This window comes from Cylas formicarius, unplaced genomic scaffold, assembly GCF_029955315.1.
Source record: "Cylas formicarius isolate icCylForm1 unplaced genomic scaffold, icCylForm1.1 PGA_scaffold_5__7_contigs__length_24384050, whole genome shotgun sequence".
NCBI classification, from domain to species: Eukaryota; Metazoa; Arthropoda; class Insecta; order Coleoptera; family Brentidae; genus Cylas; species Cylas formicarius.
The window spans coordinates 10,669,107-10,689,534 of record NW_026844341.1 but is presented as its reverse complement, the minus strand read 5'-3'; the positions used below and the strand labels follow the sequence as shown (position 1 = coordinate 10,689,534).

Genomic DNA, 20,428 nt, shown 5'->3' with positions numbered 1-20,428 from the left:
AACCATTGTGGGTGCGCTATCAACAACAGCTGCAGGCAAGGACGAAAGAGATTGGGACAAATAGATAAAACAAGTGCAAATCGCACTTAATACAAGTTTTAATAAGGGTATTAATTCGACCCCCATGAAGGCGCTTATTGGCTCTAATTCAAAACATGCGGCAGAGGCAATAATTCTGAATGAAATCCAAGACGAAATCGATAGGCTAGACCTGGAAGAGCTTAGGTGTAAAATTTCGGATCACATATCGAGGGACCAGAAAAAACAAAAAGAACGCTATGATAAAACACGACGAGATTCCAAAAGGTACAACGACGGTGACCTAGTTAGAGTATTAATAACGAGTATACCTACTACGGGTGCCAGTCATAAGCTTCATCCGAAATACAAAGGCCCTTTTCGCATCACAAAAGTACTATTTAATGACAGATACCAAGTTGAAGACTTACGAGAGGGGTTCAAACGTAGAAGAACTGTTGTAGCCGCAGACCATGTTAAAAAGTGGATTAGTATACAAAACGAAGAGGATTAATGGCAAACGTGCCAATGAGCGAACGTCGCTCGTGCTTTGTATTTTGGCAAACGTGCCTATGAGCGAACGTCGCTCGTGTTTTGTATTTTGGCAAACGTGCCAATGAGCGAACGTCGCTCGTGCTTTGTATTTTGGCAAACGTGCCTATGAGCGAACGTCGCTCGTGTTTTGTATTTTGGCAAACGTGCCAATGAGCGAACGTCGCTCGTGTTTTGTATTTTGGCAAACGTGCCTCTGAGCGAACGTCGCTCGTGTTTTGTATTTTGGCAAACGTGCCAATGAGCGAACGTCGCTCGTGTTTTGTATTTTGGCAAACGTGCCTCTGAGCGAACGTCGCTCGTGTTTTGTATTTTGACAAACGTGCCAATGAGCGAACGTCGCTCGTGTTTTGTATTTTGGCAAACGTGCCTCTGAGCGAACGTCGCTCGTGCTTTGTATTTTGGCAAACGTGCCTATGAGCGAACGTCGCTCGTGCTTTGTATTTTGGCAAACGTGCCAATGAGCGAACTTCGCTCGTGCTTTGTATTTTGGCAAACGTGCCTATGAGCGAACGTCGCTCGTGCTTTGTATTTTGGCAAACGTGCCTATGAGCGAACGTCGCTCGTGTTTTGTATTTTGGCAAACGTGCCAATGAGCGAACGTCGCTCGTGCTTTGTATTTTGGCAAACGTGCCTATGAGCGAACGTCGCTCGTGCTTTGTATTTTAGCAAACGTGCCTATGAGCGAACGTCGCTCGTATTTTGTATTTTGGCAAACGTTGCCTATGAGCGAACGTCGCTGGTGTTTTGTGTTTTGGCAAACGTTGCCTATAAGCAAATGTTGCTTATTTTATTGTTTATAAAGGAATGTCGCTTATGTTTAAGATACCCTACTACCTACAATTGATTATGTTTTTTTTATTACGTAATGATTAAGACTAGGCACCAAGCTAGAATGGTATTGTAGTTTTGAAAGATTGAAGTTACGTTTAAATTTCACCATTAGGTCTGAGGACAGACCAATAGTCAGGATGGCCGAGTGTTGGAATATTTATATTATTACGTCATATCCGACAAGACCCCGCAACAAAGAGGCGCCGCCTTGTTTTTTTTGCCGATCGTAAAATGTATCGGCGTCTCAGGCAAAAAGGACAGGGTGGGCAAGTTGCGGTGAGGAGATAATTAGGGTATTATTATGCGATGTTTTTTGGGTTTACGATAAGTTAGTTAAGACGTAGTTGTCGAACCGGGAGGATTAGACTCGATTCTGCTTCATTACGTTATTTTTATTTTGATTATCCTTACATTTATGTAGAACATTCTTTCTTTTGCTATAGATACACATAGCATAGTCGCACTTTATTTAAAGCTGTTACGTCATGTAGAAAATGATAAGGTAATCAGTATCTCAATCATCGTGGACACTTTTGCAAGTTCGCCCGTACATTTTCAGAGGCTGGAAATGTACGGGCGATTATCGATCGGTATGCGACGACGGACACGAAAGGCAAATAAATAACTTCCAGAAATACAGAAATTCATTCTAGGATGGCATCCAATATAAATTTCAAATTACATTACATATCACGTTTTGACTACCAAAATATTACCAGACTAAACAACCCGCCACTTATTCATACTCTTGAAATAAACTATTGAAAATAGGTAATGACATTTTAGTCAAATATATTGTGTAGATTAAGTTTCATATTAATTATTTCATTAAATTTTCTGTATAAATTTTCTGTATATCTAAATTGCAGAGTGTCTTGCAGATATATTCTAGCGGTTATAAATATATGCAGAAGTGAATTGTTTTCTAAGACCATACAAACTTACCTGCGGTGCGGTAAAAAATAAACTGTATTACTACAATTACTTTCCACCCAGTTAATACTTGAAAGTGAATCTTCAATAAGGTAGAATAGTGTCAAAATAATATAAGTTTATCCACAACATTGATCATTTCCGTGATCAAAGAATCCCAACGATTTTCGTCCACTGAAGTTGACGCAATAAAAACGAGAAACGTTCAGCCCCTTCTAACATCCTACACCAACCAATTGGATTTGATTGGGTCAAAGCCTCAAAAGATACAAGATATTTTTTAGATAAAATATATACCGTACAAGCGTTGGGATATCCTTAATTGCTTCATTATCCTACCTGGTTTTGATAATTTTTAATATCCAGAAAATTGATCAAGAAGAAAATCCCAAAACGAATAAAAAAAACGACGAGTTGCGAAAAAGCGCTTCCCTACAGCTACACAAGAATGCCGATCCGGCGGAAGTTAAAAAACGAAACCCGACCGGATAAGATAACACTTTTTTTTGCTACATCCTTTTTGTGTTTCTTTTCGGAATTTTATTCGCTCGGTAATCGTTTTTAATTAGACGCCAAACGCAAACGCCGCATTTTATCGGTCGGCTTTTTTTTCTCTCTCTCGGACCCGTCACGCCAATTAGTCACACCGGGAAGACAAGGGCACCTTGCTGCGCGCGCGCTGACTCACCGTTTTGTCGAAGCAAAGTTGCAGGATCGCGGAAAGGTACTGCCGCGGCTTGCAAAAACCAAATTGGGTACTCCGATCTTGACACAAAATGTGAATAAAACAGATACACAGTATTTATCCATTCGTTAACATAAGAACTTTTAAAAATATTCAAATTTACCAAATATATTTTTCGCACTTTGAGCACTTTTATCGGGTATGTCGGTTATTTTTTAAGATAGAAAGTTGCAGTTTACGCGACCATGTGCCGTTAACAAAATTATCGCTACCCTCTTGGTTTTTAAGATACGGGTGAAATCCAAAACTATCGATTTTAGGACCACCCTAGGATCTGCGTTGTCTTTTAAGGTATTGAAGAGTTTATTTTTCGTAGAATCTAGTGGCGTAGTTTGTTTGTTTTTTACTTGCTTCAACCGTTTATTAGTTATGAAGAAAACACCCTGCCTATTTTTTTTTTTATTAAATGGAAATCATTTAAACTTATCAGAAATATATATTAGTATAATGTTTCGAAAGTTAAGCTCTAAATATGATTTTCCATATTTTATTTTATTCGTAGCATGATTAATCTATTAAAAACAATGTCCAAGTAAACAATTATTAACATACAAGAAACCCAATTCAAAATGTATTTTATACGTTATGAACTACTATTTGTAATAATTGATAACTTATATCGAATAAAATCTTATGTCCGGTTTCGTGATTGTGATCGTCAACGGCTGATGGAGTTTATTCGTCTGAGTCTTAATGCTCTTTCGTGTTCTTTGAGCCTAGTTGATATTTTTCGTCCGGTCTCCCCAATGTATATGCATGGAATGCCGCGAACTCCTGGCATCTCAAATGGAATTTTGTCTTTGACGGATCGAAGATGATGAGAGATTTTTGGACAAGTGGTAAATCTGGAGTTTCGAAAGTTAAATCCATTGCCCCTCGAAGTTCTCCTACAGACTCGTATCGTGTATTGTAGAATTTATCTAACACTGAAAGATCACAAGATCGTGGAGGCCTTAAAAGTTCAGAGTTATGACTTGGAACACCATCTTGTTGAAGGTATACATCATTGTAATATACTAAGGGAATATCTTCGCGTAATTTTGGAATGACTTCCTCAAGAATGTCTAGCTACCTAGGTGCGTTAAGACCTTCGATATCCCAAGCCCAAAGCGTCCTTGTTGGGGCCTTTCCAAGCTTAATTGGCGTTTTTCTATCGACCAGTTCCTAGTGCTATGGAGATTAAAAATTTCCGAAATTGAAAAGTAACAATCGTCGGACCATATTAAAACTCTCCCAAAAGGATCGCTGATTCGTTGTGAATACCAGTGATGAAACATCATTCGACGCTCGGCATTGCCAGGATGCAAATGTTGAACACTCAAACTTGTATGGTGGTATTTGAATTTTTGTAAGATTCTGTAGGCAGTCGATTTTGGTACCCTTATTGCTTGTTCTATATGTTTGCAAATGATGACGGCGTTGCTTCTATGTAACCCAATATATTTGTTTCTCTTTTTTCTATCCTCCTTCAAATAATTTTTAAAACATGGTGAATAAAGAATCCGTGCCTAACTAGATTTACTTTCAAATGATCTAATATATCTGGAAACGGTTGTCGTCTCTCTGTATATCTAATATAAAGAAAACACGTTTCTATAATATAAAAATTATAATATAAATTTGACCTGTCAATTCCGCAACCTTCATTGACGATGCCCAGCAGTGGGAACGATCAGATACTCGAAACGGTGACCTTACTTCCATAACGCCTCAGGAAGTAACGTTCTTTATATGATGGGCTGAACTTGATGAGAAAAGTATAATATTGAGAGAATGTGTGAATGGATGTCAAACTTTTAAATCCGAATTGGTCTTCAAATGAAAATACCGTTTAACAAATAAAGATTAAACTGCAAATTTGTAAACTTGCAAACGAACAAAAAGAGACCATATATATGTTACATGAAAAAAAATAAAGACTTTATTATGTGCAACATTGTACAAAGTGCGAACTTGCTAAAACCTTGAAGAATCTTCCAGCAGATCGTTTATTACAGACTCAGCAGACCTTGCGAAACGTTCCTTGGGAGAAATCCCTATAAATACCGGATTCCGAAAGAACATCCGAGCATAGCTAATAAGTGAAGTTCATTCAGTTCGATCAAAGTAACACACGCGTGTCACTAATTAATTTTTGTTTTGTGCATTTTGTGAAATAAAATTTTTTAAAAAATTGTTGAGTTAAAAAGCTCGTAACATAACGTTAATTTAAAAAGCGAAATGAACTCGACATATCGGAGCAAAAACATTGTAGAAGTACGAAAAAAAATGGAGGCGGTTGTTTATCGGGACACAAATTCCACCGCAAATTGTTCGTCGGATTTCGTCAACACGATTATTTTTAGACACGCCAACGCAATATAAATAACGATCCATCACTCTACTCGTTAAATCGTTATTTTCTCTTTTAGTCCGCGCTCGAATGTCAGCACGCCCGTAAAAATTTTTTACACGAGGGATTAAAACCATAGCAGGTTTTTAGTTAGGTCACACGTCACTCCAATCGTTTACCTTTTATCGAACCTTTTCTCTTGGACTACGCATACGCGGATAGGGTTCAAAACTGGTAATTACGTGGATCGAAGAAGTGAAGTTCAATTTTAATACTTTACGAAGCAAAGTATTATTTATTATTTTTTCTGCTGCTACCCCGAGAAACAAGAGACACAGTTTTTTACGAAGCCGGTACAAAACGAGATTCCAGTGGTTTTTTTGATATTGATATTTTCGAGGTGCATTTAAAAATCAATTTCATCGGTTTTATGGGATGTACAGATAGCGTTATCTATTTAACACCACAACAAGGTTGGATGCAATCATATCCGTAAACCTATCGACTGTTAATGGATTGAGCATTAGCGGTAAATTTCTTTGAGAACTTTTTTGTTACTAAACATACTGTTATTTAGAAAACTTTTATTACTCCATGCACAACATACTTCGCTACAATGAACACAACCAACCAAATAAATCAAAATAAAACTAAAAATATTTTATATTTCTCATATTAACAGAACGCATTTACTTCGATAAACATACTATTTTACTTACTTACTAACGTAAAATAGTATATTTATGCAACGGCATTTGAGTCCCGAGTTTATTTGACACGAGCGGAGCGAGTGTTTAATAAACGAGTGACATTAAAAAGTTTACCAAACGTGTTGCATACTATATTTTTTCAACGACCGTTACTTTTTGAGGACATTTTTGCGGTAAATTAAATGAAATTGACGTTATAAAATGACACTTTCCGCACCCACGGAGTATAATTAGATATTTTATAATAGTATATTACGCAACTTTTTGAGTCACGAGCGGAGCGAGTGCGCCGTTTACCGCACTTGTTGCATAATATACTATTAACAAGAATTTTAACTATGCATTTTGAAAATAAACAGTTACTTGTACGTTAACACATCTCTTTGTTTTCTGCTATATAAATACTCTAAGATGTGAGTAAAATAATGCAAAATTATACTCATCTTTATCAGTGTAGTCCGTTAAATACATGCGGGCGCTGATACGTCGCGTCCTTCGGGTTTTTTTGTTTCGATCGGCGTCGCTGCACGCGAAGCTCAACTACTACCAAGCGCGGTCGTAATTTATTCCGATACGCGACTCACGCACCGGATACGTCACGAAAATTACAAGCCGCCGCGGCGGCAACTCGCCCCAAGGTCACAGCGGAACGATGGGGAAAAAAATTCTATGACTGCGCTTGGCGTTTGCCAAGCGACAATAATTTTAGAAAAACGCTCGCTAGTCGTTTTGCTGCAATCTGCCTCAAATATGTAGAGGGCGCTAGTTACACGCTTTAATATCGCTATTTTATGCCAGAACTTGGTTGTCAGTACTGACCCTGTTACTTTTTTAAGACGATTATGATAAGAGTGATGATGATATCTAAGTAAAAAAGGTATAATACTATACTTTTTCGATAAAACTCACCGTTTTAGAGATGTCTTCTATTTTTGTGTCAATTGTAGATTGATTCTTCGCAAACAGATGTTTTAATTAAAGTTATTTTTATTTTTACTTACTTTACTACATGATATTTTATGCTTTTATTCAAATTAAAGAAAATCAACGCCAATGTCAATTCTAATTCTAATTACAATGCAAATACCTCTAAGCAGGTATTTTTTATTTTTGTTAAAATCTGGCAAGTTTTATTAACAGAAGTTCTCGAGACTTTAATGATCCCAGAATCCGCTAATCCATGAAATACATATTAAATTTAAATATTAACATTAAATTAGTGTATGAAATAAATTTCACACAAATCTTGCAATTAAATAAAATTAATTTTTAGTCCGTTAAAGATTCAATAAAAAATGAATCAAACATTATACCCAGTACCTTGCTTAAATTGCCAAAAAAAAAATGGAATGACAAGTCAACTATTAAAAACCGGCATATGTGAAACGACCATCTATATTAAAAAAAAATAATGATGTAAAAGGTAGAATTTTATTTTTATACTACATTTTAATACATTTAATACAATTTAATAAGATAATCTAAATTAAAAATTAAACCAACTTTCTTATAGTAAATTAATGTTAAAAATAATTCTAAAATAAAATGGCGTAGTTGAACTAAGCCTTCTATCGTATTGGCCCAAAGAAACCTCGACATCCAAATCGGCTTTTAGGAAGAAATTTGCAGTTTTCGAGATCAGTTGGGAAGGACGATCGCAAAGAGCAACAGCAAAAAGCAATGCGCTATATTAGTGTAACGTAGGACTGTCCACGTTTTGAATACAAATATGGAATGTTTGGTTGTTTCAATTTTTGTGTGATATTTAATTATTTACCTTACTTTTTTATCAATAGCATATTATTGCATTATAATTTCTAATGAAACGAGTTAGTGGACTTTATTAAAAATCAACATATAAACTAAAAATATTAATTAACAGTCTCAATACATTTTCAGCACTTCGATTATCTAAAATTATTAATATATCATGTTATTATTATGGTAAAGAGAAACACCCTGAAATAATGCCTACGTTTATATGTTGCACGTGTGCAATCTAGGTATCAAAGTTGTGTTCGTTGGTAAAGGGAAGTTTCAGGCAATTTTGGTCCCAAAATTTATTAAAGTATATTGCCATAATTACTAATCCTACAATTAAAGTCGCATTTTTCCAATTTTCTAATTTCTTAATTACTTAATTACTTTTCTTGAAAATAACCCTTTTTACAATTTGTTGCATAAGAATAAAGAAGATTTGTAAACAGTATGATTGGTCCGAGTTCTTTGCTTTATATTGAAAAAAAAAAATGCGGCTATTATTTTTACTTCTTTATCTGTCCTGTAGTCATGGTTATGTGAGATATTTAATATAATACCCAGCCTACCGGCCTTTTATTGATATAGATGGTTTGAGAACCGCTCACCACAAAAATTGTTCCAAAGGGACCAAGAAGTTTGTTACAACTATATATTAATACTTTTATCGATACGTCAACAAGTGTTGAATATATATCACTCGATTAAACATTTGCTTTAATCGTATTTTTTTATACCTTTACTAGGTGAATTTCGGAGAAAAATGACTTGCGACCATTTGGAATCTAAAAATAATTCCCACTTTAGTAAGACATTTATTTACTGTAAGCATCGACGACCAAGTCTCGACCCACAGTCATTTTCCATTTTGCTTTTTAAAGTCCAAAAAAAAGAGCGAACAGAAACAAATGAATTCATTAATACAAAACATATGGAAAAGGGATTCTTGGATGAAATATTTGGAGGGAGGCAAATACACCAGATATAATGACAAGTGATAAGATTGATATAGAAAAGAAAGATATAAGTAACGGCACCCCAAAACTTAAAGAACATAAAGAGACAAGGTCGTGATAACATCATAAACGAGCTACTTAAGTACGGAGGTGAAAAGCTTAACCAACGGTTAACAGCTTTAATCAAGAAGATTTTCTCCCAACACAGAATACCAGATGAATGGCGAACTAGCGTTATGATTCTCTTATTCAGTTAACTACGAAGATAATAACGAACAAAATTAATGAATATATCACGCTAGCAGACGAACAAGAGGGCTTTAGATCAGGGAAAATAACATACAAACAAAAATAAATGGCGAACTAGCTCAACAAATACCTGCAAGTAATGGCATTCGGCAAGGGGACCTTTTAACATCATAATGTATGAAATAATAAAACAAGTTCGCAAACTAAAAGGATACAAAATGGAAAATAGGAGCAAAGAACGAAGATGATCTTAAACTTCTTTCTGTGCCAGTTCAATAAAACAACCAAACAATTTAATATGGTTAGTCACCGATCATATAAAAATAAATTAAAACAAATCTATTTTAAACGCCTTAAACGGGGCAAGTGTTTGACGAACATTTTGTGGTGAAATTCAAATATTTAGGAATTGAAATATCTGGATACGGAGACGTTGAGACAGAAGTAAGGAACCAAGCTACAAGAGCGTCTAGGGCACTAGCATACTTGAACGATACCATCTGGCGAAATAAACTTAATAATTCGAACTCGAGCAAAAGCCCGGATATATAAAACTGCTATTAGATCTATTACCGCTATTAGAATCACCTTTGCAGCAGAAACCCGACCCGAGACCTCGAAAACAAAAATATTAGAGGAGACCGCGGAAAAACACTCATGGATAGGAAAAGAAGTGAAGATATTAGGCGAGTGTGCGGGGTAGATAATATCATGTCGAAGGAGCCTTGGAAGACCTAGGAAAAGGTGGAGCGACAATCTCCCAAATGACTGAATGATGGCAAAGAAGACATTAGAAAAGTATATTGGCATAATTGAACATATGACATATGACGAAACAATGCAAACTTTTAATACACACTATAAACAATTAACCTCGAAATATAAGGTTGTTCAGAAAGTCATTTCGTTTTTTCCCGTCAGAGGACTTAATTACGTTTTTTCGAAACCAACTTCACACTTAAGCCGCATAACCATTACATGTCTTGAGAGCTGATATTGCAAGGCTTGTGTGTGAAAAAGTTCTATTAATTCTACGCAGTAGTTTTTGGTTGGTGCCCTTTTAAATATGGAGAGCAATAAGCAGCATTTTCGTCATATTTTACTTTTTTACTTCAGAAAAGGTAAAAATGCTGTCCAAGCGAGAAAAAAATTGACGGATGTGTATGGAGAAGGCGTGTTAACAGTTCGCCAGTGCCAGAACTGGTTTGCAAAATTTCGATCCGGCAATTTTGATGTCGAAGATGCACCACGGTCTGGAAGGCCGGTCGAAGCTGACAAAGATGCGATAAAGGCATTAGTTGATGCAAATCGGCGAATAACCACATGAGAGATCAGTGAGAGATTAAATTTGTCGAATTCGACTGTTTATGTCCATTTGAAAGGCATGGGCTTAACCTCGAAGCTCGATGTGTGGGTGCCCCATGTCCTTACGGAGCGAAATTTGTGTCGTCGCGTTGACATGTGTGATTCGCTCCTCAAACGTCAAGAAAATGATCCATTTTTGAAGCGGATTATTACTGGGGACGAAAAATGGGTTGTATACAACAATGTTAAACGCAAGAGGTCATGGAGCTGAAAAGATGAACCGGCTCAAAGCGTGTCAAAAGCCAACATTCACCAAAAAAAGGTGATGCTCTCCGTTTGGTGGGATGTCAAAGGAATCGTTTTTTTTTTTGAGCTTTTGCCGGACAATACAACGATTAATTCAGAAGTCTATTGTCATCAACTGGACAAATTGAATGATTCACTTAAAGAGAAGAGGCCCGAATTAATCAACAGGAAGGGTGTAGTGTTCCACCAGGATAATGCGAGACCTCACACAAGTTTGGTCACTCGCCAAAAACTTTTACAGCTTGAATGGGACGTACTGCAACATCCACCATATTCTCCAGATCTGGCGCCTTCCGACTACTATTTGTTCCGGTCCCTGCAAAATTTTTTGGATGGCAAAACCTTTACCTCAAATGAAGATGTCAAAAACCACCTGAACCAGTTTTTTGCCAGCAAGGATCAAAACTTTTATGAGAGGGGAATTATGTTACTGCCAGAAAGATGACAAAAGGTGTTGGACCAGAATGGCCAATATATAATTTAATAAAATATTTATTCATTATACGAAAACTGTCTTTCATGTTCCCAAAAAAAAAAACGAAATGACTTTCCGAACAACCCAATATATTGGCATAATTGAACATATGACATATGACGAAACAATGCCAACTTTTAATACACACTATAAACAATTAACCTCGAAATAGAATCAATGATTATTCAAAAAATGCGCCATACCATAAAAACTCAAATTTTATATTAGAAAATCGCGTTGAGCAAACAATTAGGTCATCAATTGAAGCAGCGCCCGATTAATTGATGCCGAAGGCGTAAACACCCGCTTCGGGATATCTCATGTCGAGATAACGGTCGCACATTATTATTATATTTAAACGTATCGCGGCAGAGATAACAATAAAACCGAAATTTCGACTCGAAAAACAAACGCAACAATGTCGTTATCTGTCTGCCAAGGCTTTCGTTGAAGCGCTTTTTTTTTTTATTTTGCAGCCTTCCGATTCGAACTTGACTGACCCCGCGACCTATTTTTAACGCGTCGAAAAAATAAATTAAAACAAATCTATTTTAAACGCCTTAAACGAGGCAAGTGTTTGACAAACATTTTTATGAGTCTATGCCTGACACCGCTGCGTGTGGCGTCGCAGAACTAAGCGACACAATATGCAAATTTTAATGCTGAAATATTCAGAAAACAGTCATAGATACAAACTACTAGAAATATGTATTTCGACATATTCCTACTGCTGAACATCCTAGACAGCCGAGGCACCAATGAAGTAAAGAACTGGTGTCATTCCATTAGTCGTAACTCCAAGGGAATATGTATTCAAAGAGGGACCCAACCTTTGTTGTCAAGGCAGAACTACTAGTAAGTTTTTCTTTCTTTCCAAATTCTGAGATATTAAATGCATTTTAGCCCTAGAGACATGCACGAAGCAAGCAAAGGAATATACTCCATCAAGAAATAAATCTCATTTTGACTGGTTTCAGGACAACGCAGTGTCATTTACTTTTCAACATTTTGTTATTCTAATTCTATTTCACCAAACCTACCAAGGCGAATTAACCGTGTTTAGTTAGTTATGAAACTACACAAAATACAAACGACAGCTCGCCAAATCCGAAATTAATACCTTTGTTATAAATAAATCGTTTCAGCACCAACTTATCGCAAAGTAAACCGAGATTATGTTGATTGGATTTTTATTAGCCTCATCTATTTATCGTTCGTTTTTGGTTATTAGTTGCGGCAAACATGATCAATATAGGTTGAATAAAGCTTTTTATAGAAACGTTCCAATGGAGTTTGTCCGAGCTTAGCTGTGCTGGACAGAATTGATGAAATCAAATTTTCTCTGTTTGAATCAATATGTAAGACCCGTCAGCGAAAGATTCAAGGCAAAGTACCAAATTCCTAATGTTAAACATCGAAGAGTGAACATAGTTATCTGACAGTACAGGGAGAAACGGGCCGATGTCATAATACGCAATGCAGAAGAAGAGGTGCCATTGCGATTTGAGTGAGAAAAACATACCTGTAGCTGAATGGCCATTCCAATCGCCAGATACAAACCTTATCCTTGGGAACTCTTTAGCATCAGTGAACTAGAGAGGTTGCAAAATTCCTGCAGAACCACTTAAAAACTATGCCCAGAAGATGCCAGAGGCCGCCTCAGATGCTCGAGACTATTCTACATAATACTAAAAATATTATTGAAAGAAAATAATCCTTTGTAAAATGAACCAAATATTGCTGTAAAAAACGTTATAAATATGCTATAATTTGCGCAAGCAGGTTATGATTTTCCACCATCATAAGTAGGAAAAAGATTCATAATAAAATTTCTTATTATCATCTTTAATAAAAATGTATGCTTACGACTGACCTATTACATAAACTAAATTTTCTAGTTCCCCCTATTAACTCTAGGCAAAATAACACATTCTTTCTGTTCACACCAAGAAATAATATTTTAAATTTTCACAACATGCTTCAAGTACAACGACACGATTTTGACTTTTCTTCGCAATCTATTGCTAAGGTAAAAAACTTATTATAACTATTAATTTAAGTATTTTCCCATTCTCTTTTTTTTTATTAGAGTTAATGTTTCTCTTAGGTTAAGTTAAATATGTCAGGTTTAAGTAAAACTTTGTACTACCTGTTAGTTGGGTTTGATGCCTGTTAAATAAATAAATACGTATAGCCATTCCAATTCACCAATTCAAAACGCAATATTAATTTCACATTAATTAGCTGGAAGGGATACAATACGCACAAGTTTTTCCCGACAACTGGATACCATTTCGACATCCTGACAACGCGATAAAAACAACCGCACAAATTATGAACCGACACAAAGTAAATAACGAACCATTATCATAACATTGCGATGTAATTTGTTTGCGAGAATTCCACAGACTCACGGCCAGAGGTCACTTGAAGGTCGACAAAACTACACGGTTTATTGACTGGCTTATCGGTTCCCGACGGGTTCGAAACGATTTAATGCGTTTATACTTAAACGCGGGCCATAAAAATATTATAATTAATAAAACTTTTGTCGGGCGATAAACAACCAAATACGTTTACAAAAAAAAAACTCGAGCGACCGGTTTCCGACCGATCAGCTGGTTCGAGTAATTGTCCCGACGCAACCGCACATAAAACTGGTATAATGGGTTTGAAGAAAAAGTGGGAAACTAGTTTTTTTTGTCTCGTAATCTAAAAAGAGGCGTAATTCCTTATAAAAATGTCGGAACCGTGGACTTTCACGCCGCGAAACGCAAACATGGCCGCCGCGCAGCTCGGCTTAATGAGTAGGAACCCTTTTTATAGTTTTCGGACGACGTCACGTAATAAGAGTGTTGCCGCCTTCTTATGCAACACCCGCTGCATTTGTACAACTGGTAGTTTTTATAAAAATTTTGCGTTACCGCTAGCTTTTTTGCGGGAATTACGTTATACAGTTACCAACCGAAATTAACATTTCATCTGTCACAAAAGAAAACAATATCCGTACCTGGGATTCGATATTCCAACAGAATTTTCCCCTCATACGATTGTTCACTTTCCAAGACCTTGAAAAAATTGGAGTACCGCCACGTACGAGATTTCCAACTATTACTAAACAATTACGGTTTACGGCCGTTTACGATTCGTGTCTCAACGCTGCCCAGTAAACGACGCCGTAAAACCAGCACTGGGTTGGCCAATATGGCTCATATTCGCAGTCACCGGGCGGCAGCTCCGAGCCGGGTCAGTGACTGCCATTGCCTCGTTTTCAATCGCCGTCCGGTGGCGCCGCCAAGCGTCACAACGGTGCACCCGCGACCAGGGACACCGCCGGGGGGGGGGGGGGGGGACGAACGAATCGAATTAAGACAGAGATAAAAACAATTTACTGCTCGACCGATCTTTTCGGGATGATGCGATGCGAAGAGAGGCCCCGATCATGCCGTTAATAACTCCGCGTTCAGCGATTTGATAATTAAACAAAAAAAAAGTAAACCGCTCCCAAGCGTCGCGTGGCAACAAGCGTTTTACAGAAAAATGACTTGCGACCATTTGGAATCTAAAAATAATTCCCACTTTAGTAAGACATTTATTTACTGTAAGCATCGACGACCAAGTCTCGACCCACAGTCATTTTCCATTTTGCTTTTTAAAGTCCAAAAAAAAGAGCGAACAGAAACAAATGAATTCATTAATACAAAACATATGGAAAAGGGATTCTTGGATGAAATATTTGGAGGGAGGCAAATACACCAGATATAATGACAAGTGATAAGATTGATATAGAAAAGAAAGATATAAGTAACGGCACCCCAAAACTTAAAGAACATAAAGAGACAAGGTCGTGATAACATCATAAACGAGCTACTTAAGTACGGAGGTGAAAAGCTTAACCAACGGTTAACAGCTTTAATCAAGAAGATTTTCTCCCAACACAGAATACCAGATGAATGGCGAACTAGCGTTATGATTCTCTTATTCAGTTAACTACGAAGATAATAACGAACAAAATTAATGAATATATCACGCTAGCAGACGAACAAGAGGGCTTTAGATCAGGGAAAATAACATACAAACAAAAATAAATGGCGAACTAGCTCAACAAATACCTGCAAGTAATGGCATTCGGCAAGGGGACCTTTTAACATCATAATGTATGAAATAATAAAACAAGTTCGCAAACTAAAAGGATACAAAATGGAAAATAGGAGCAAAGAACGAAGATGATCTTAAACTTCTTTCTGTGCCAGTTCAATAAAACAACCAAACAATTTAATATGGTTAGTCACCGATCATATAAAAATAAATTAAAACAAATCTATTTTAAACGCCTTAAACGGGGCAAGTGTTTGACGAACATTTTGTGGTGAAATTCAAATATTTAGGAATTGAAATATCTGGATACGGAGACGTTGAGACAGAAGTAAGGAACCAAGCTACAAGAGCGTCTAGGGCACTAGCATACTTGAACGATACCATCTGGCGAAATAAACTTAATAATTCGAACTCGAGCAAAAGCCCGGATATATAAAACTGCTATTAGATCTATTACCGCTATTAGAATCACCTTTGCAGCAGAAACCCGACCCGAGACCTCGAAAACAAAAATATTAGAGGAGACCGCGGAAAAACACTCATGGATAGGAAAAGAAGTGAAGATATTAGGCGAGTGTGCGGGGTAGATAATATCATGTCGAAGGAGCCTTGGAAGACCTAGGAAAAGGTGGAGCGACAATCTCCCAAATGACTGAATGATGGCAAAGAAGACATTAGAAAAGTATATTGGCATAATTGAACATATGACATATGACGAAACAATGCAAACTTTTAATACACACTATAAACAATTAACCTCGAAATATAAGGTTGTTCAGAAAGTCATTTCGTTTTTTCCCGTCAGAGGACTTAATTACGTTTTTTCGAAACCAACTTCACACTTAAGCCGCATAACCATTACATGTCTTGAGAGCTGATATTGCAAGGCTTGTGTGTGAAAAAGTTCTATTAATTCTACGCAGTAGTTTTTGGTTGGTGCCCTTTTAAATATGGAGAGCAATAAGCAGCATTTTCGTCATATTTTACTTTTTTACTTCAGAAAAGGTAAAAATGCTGTCCAAGCGAGAAAAAAATTGACGGATGTGTATGGAGAAGGCGTGTTAACAGTTCGCCAGTGCCAGAACTGGTTTGCAAAATTTCGATCCGGCAATTTTGATGTCGAAGATGCACCACGGTCTGGAAGGCCGGTCGAAGCTGACAAAGATGCGATAAAGGCATTAGTTGATGCAAATCGGCGAATAACCACATGAGAGATCAGTGAGAGATTAAATTTGTCGAATTCGACTGTTTATGTCCATTTGAAAGGCATGGGCTTAACCTCGAAGCTCGATGTGTGGGTGCCCCATGTCCTTACGGAGCGAAATTTGTGTCGTCGCGTTGACATGTGTGATTCGCTCCTCAAACGTCAAGAAAATGATCCATTTTTGAAGCGGATTATTACTGGGGACGAAAAATGGGTTGTATACAACAATGTTAAACGCAAGAGGTCATGGAGCTGAAAAGATGAACCGGCTCAAAGCGTGTCAAAAGCCAACATTCACCAAAAAAAGGTGATGCTCTCCGTTTGGTGGGATGTCAAAGGAATCGTTTTTTTTTTTGAGCTTTTGCCGGACAATACAACGATTAATTCAGAAGTCTATTGTCATCAACTGGACAAATTGAATGATTCACTTAAAGAGAAGAGGCCCGAATTAATCAACAGGAAGGGTGTAGTGTTCCACCAGGATAATGCGAGACCTCACACAAGTTTGGTCACTCGCCAAAAACTTTTACAGCTTGAATGGGACGTACTGCAACATCCACCATATTCTCCAGATCTGGCGCCTTCCGACTACTATTTGTTCCGGTCCCTGCAAAATTTTTTGGATGGCAAAACCTTTACCTCAAATGAAGATGTCAAAAACCACCTGAACCAGTTTTTTGCCAGCAAGGATCAAAACTTTTATGAGAGGGGAATTATGTTACTGCCAGAAAGATGACAAAAGGTGTTGGACCAGAATGGCCAATATATAATTTAATAAAATATTTATTCATTATACGAAAACTGTCTTTCATGTTCCCAAAAAAAAAAACGAAATGACTTTCCGAACAACCCAATATATTGGCATAATTGAACATATGACATATGACGAAACAATGCCAACTTTTAATACACACTATAAACAATTAACCTCGAAATAGAATCAATGATTATTCAAAAAATGCGCCATACCATAAAAACTCAAATTTTATATTAGAAAATCGCGTTGAGCAAACAATTAGGTCATCAATTGAAGCAGCGCCCGATTAATTGATGCCGAAGGCGTAAACACCCGCTTCGGGATATCTCATGTCGAGATAACGGTCGCACATTATTATTATATTTAAACGTATCGCGGCAGAGATAACAATAAAACCGAAATTTCGACTCGAAAAACAAACGCAACAATGTCGTTATCTGTCTGCCAAGGCTTTCGTTGAAGCGCTTTTTTTTTTTATTTTGCAGCCTTCCGATTCGAACTTGACTGACCCCGCGACCTATTTTTAACGCGTCGAAAAAATAAATTAAAACAAATCTATTTTAAACGCCTTAAACGAGGCAAGTGTTTGACAAACATTTTTATGAGTCTATGCCTGACACCGCTGCGTGTGGCGTCGCAGAACTAAGCGACACAATATGCAAATTTTAATGCTGAAATATTCAGAAAACAGTCATAGATACAAACTACTAGAAATATGTATTTCGACATATTCCTACTGCTGAACATCCTAGACAGCCGAGGCACCAATGAAGTAAAGAACTGGTGTCATTCCATTAGTCGTAACTCCAAGGGAATATGTATTCAAAGAGGGACCCAACCTTTGTTGTCAAGGCAGAACTACTAGTAAGTTTTTCTTTCTTTCCAAATTCTGAGATATTAAATGCATTTTAGCCCTAGAGACATGCACGAAGCAAGCAAAGGAATATACTCCATCAAGAAATAAATCTCATTTTGACTGGTTTCAGGACAACGCAGTGTCATTTACTTTTCAACATTTTGTTATTCTAATTCTATTTCACCAAACCTACCAAGGCGAATTAACCGTGTTTAGTTAGTTATGAAACTACACAAAATACAAACGACAGCTCGCCAAATCCGAAATTAATACCTTTGTTATAAATAAATCGTTTCAGCACCAACTTATCGCAAAGTAAACCGAGATTATGTTGATTGGATTTTTATTAGCCTCATCTATTTATCGTTCGTTTTTGGTTATTAGTTGCGGCAAACATGATCAATATAGGTTGAATAAAGCTTTTTATAGAAACGTTCCAATGGAGTTTGTCCGAGCTTAGCTGTGCTGGACAGAATTGATGAAATCAAATTTTCTCTGTTTGAATCAATATGTAAGACCCGTCAGCGAAAGATTCAAGGCAAAGTACCAAATTCCTAATGTTAAACATCGAAGAGTGAACATAGTTATCTGACAGTACAGGGAGAAACGGGCCGATGTCATAATACGCAATGCAGAAGAAGAGGTGCCATTGCGATTTGAGTGAGAAAAACATACCTGTAGCTGAATGGCCATTCCAATCGCCAGATACAAACCTTATCCTTGGGAACTCTTTAGCATCAGTGAACTAGAGAGGTTGCAAAATTCCTGCAGAACCACTTAAAAACTATGCCCAGAAGATGCCAGAGGCCGCCTCAGATGCTCGAGACTATTCTACATAATACTAAAAATATTATTGAAAGAAAATAATCCTTTGTAAAATGAACCAAATATTGCTGTAAAAAACGTTATAAATATGCTATAATTTGCGCAAGCAGGTTATGATTTTCCACCATCATAAGTAGGAAAAAGATTCATAATAAAATTTCTTATTATCATCTTTAATAAAAATGTATGCTTACGACTGACCTATTACATAAACTAAATTTTCTAGTTCCCCCTATTAACTCTAGGCAAAATAACACATTCTTTCTGTTCACACCAAGAAATAATATTTTAAATTTTCACAACATGCTTCAAGTACAACGACACGATTTTGACTTTTCTTCGCAATCTATTGCTAAGGTAAAAAACTTATTATAACTATTAATTTAAGTATTTTCCCATTCTCTTTTTTTTTATTAGAGTTAATGTTTCTCTTAGGTTAAGTTAAATATGTCAGGTTTAAGTAAAACTTTGTACTACCTGTTAGTTGGGTTTGATGCCTGTTAAATAAATAAATACGTATAGCCATTCCAATTCACCAATTCAAAACGCAATATTAATTTCACATTAATTAGCTGGAAGGGATACAATACGCACAAGTTTTTCCCGACAACTGGATACCATTTCGACATCCTGACAACGCGATAAAAACAACCGCACAAATTATGAACCGACACAAAGTAAATAACGAACCATTATCATAACATTGCGATGTAATTTGTTTGCGAGAATTCCACAGACTCACGGCCAGAGGTCACTTGAAGGTCGACAAAACTACACGGTTTATTGACTGGCTTATCGGTTCCCGACGGGTTCGAAACGATTTAATGCGTTTATACTTAAACGCGGGCCATAAAAATATTATAATTAATAAAACTTTTGTCGGGCGATAAACAACCAAATACGTTTACAAAAAAAAAACTCGAGCGACCGGTTTCCGACCGATCAGCTGGTTCGAGTAATTGTCCCGACGCAACCGCACATAAAACTGGTATAATGGGTTTGAAGAAAAAGTGGGAAACTAGTTTTTTTTGTCTCGTAATCTAAAAAGAGGCGTAATTCCTTATAAAAATGTCGGAACCGTGGACTTTCACGCCGCGAAACGCAAACATGGCCGCCGCGCAGCTCGGCTTAATGAGTAGGAACCCTTTTTATAGTTTTCGGACGACGTCACGTAATAAGAGTGTTGCCGCCTTCTTATGCAACACCCGCTGCATTTGTACAACTGGTAGTTTTTATAAAAATTTTGCGTTACCGCTAGCTTTTTTGCGGGAATTACGTTATACAGTTACCAACCGAAATTAACATTTCATCTGTCACAAAAGAAAACAATATCCGTACCTGGGATTCGATATTCCAACAGAATTTTCCCCTCATACGATTGTTCACTTTCCAAGACCTTGAAAAAATTGGAGTACCGCCACGTACGAGATTTCCAACTATTACTAAACAATTACGGTTTACGGCCGTTTACGATTCGTGTCTCAACGCTGCCCAGTAAACGACGCCGTAAAACCA

At 37.0% G+C, this 20,428-nt stretch overlaps 1 protein-coding gene across 4 annotated transcripts in view; it reads right to left on the bottom strand.

The window, feature by feature from the left end:
- LOC132702553 (lysine-specific demethylase 3B) overlaps window positions 1-20,428 on the bottom strand; it is a 547,286-nt gene that overhangs the window by 46,390 nt on the left and 480,468 nt on the right. The window contains exon 1 of one of the 4 annotated variants that reach the window (XM_060671263.1): window positions 13,323-13,523. The exons of the other annotated variants lie outside the window; for them this stretch is intronic. Within the exon in view, the coding sequence (XP_060527246.1) occupies window positions 13,323-13,371 (49 nt within the window). The 5' untranslated portion in view covers window positions 13,372-13,523. Of the gene's footprint in view, window positions 1-13,322; window positions 13,524-20,428 lie in introns of those variants that run through there. 4 annotated transcript variants of the gene reach the window in all.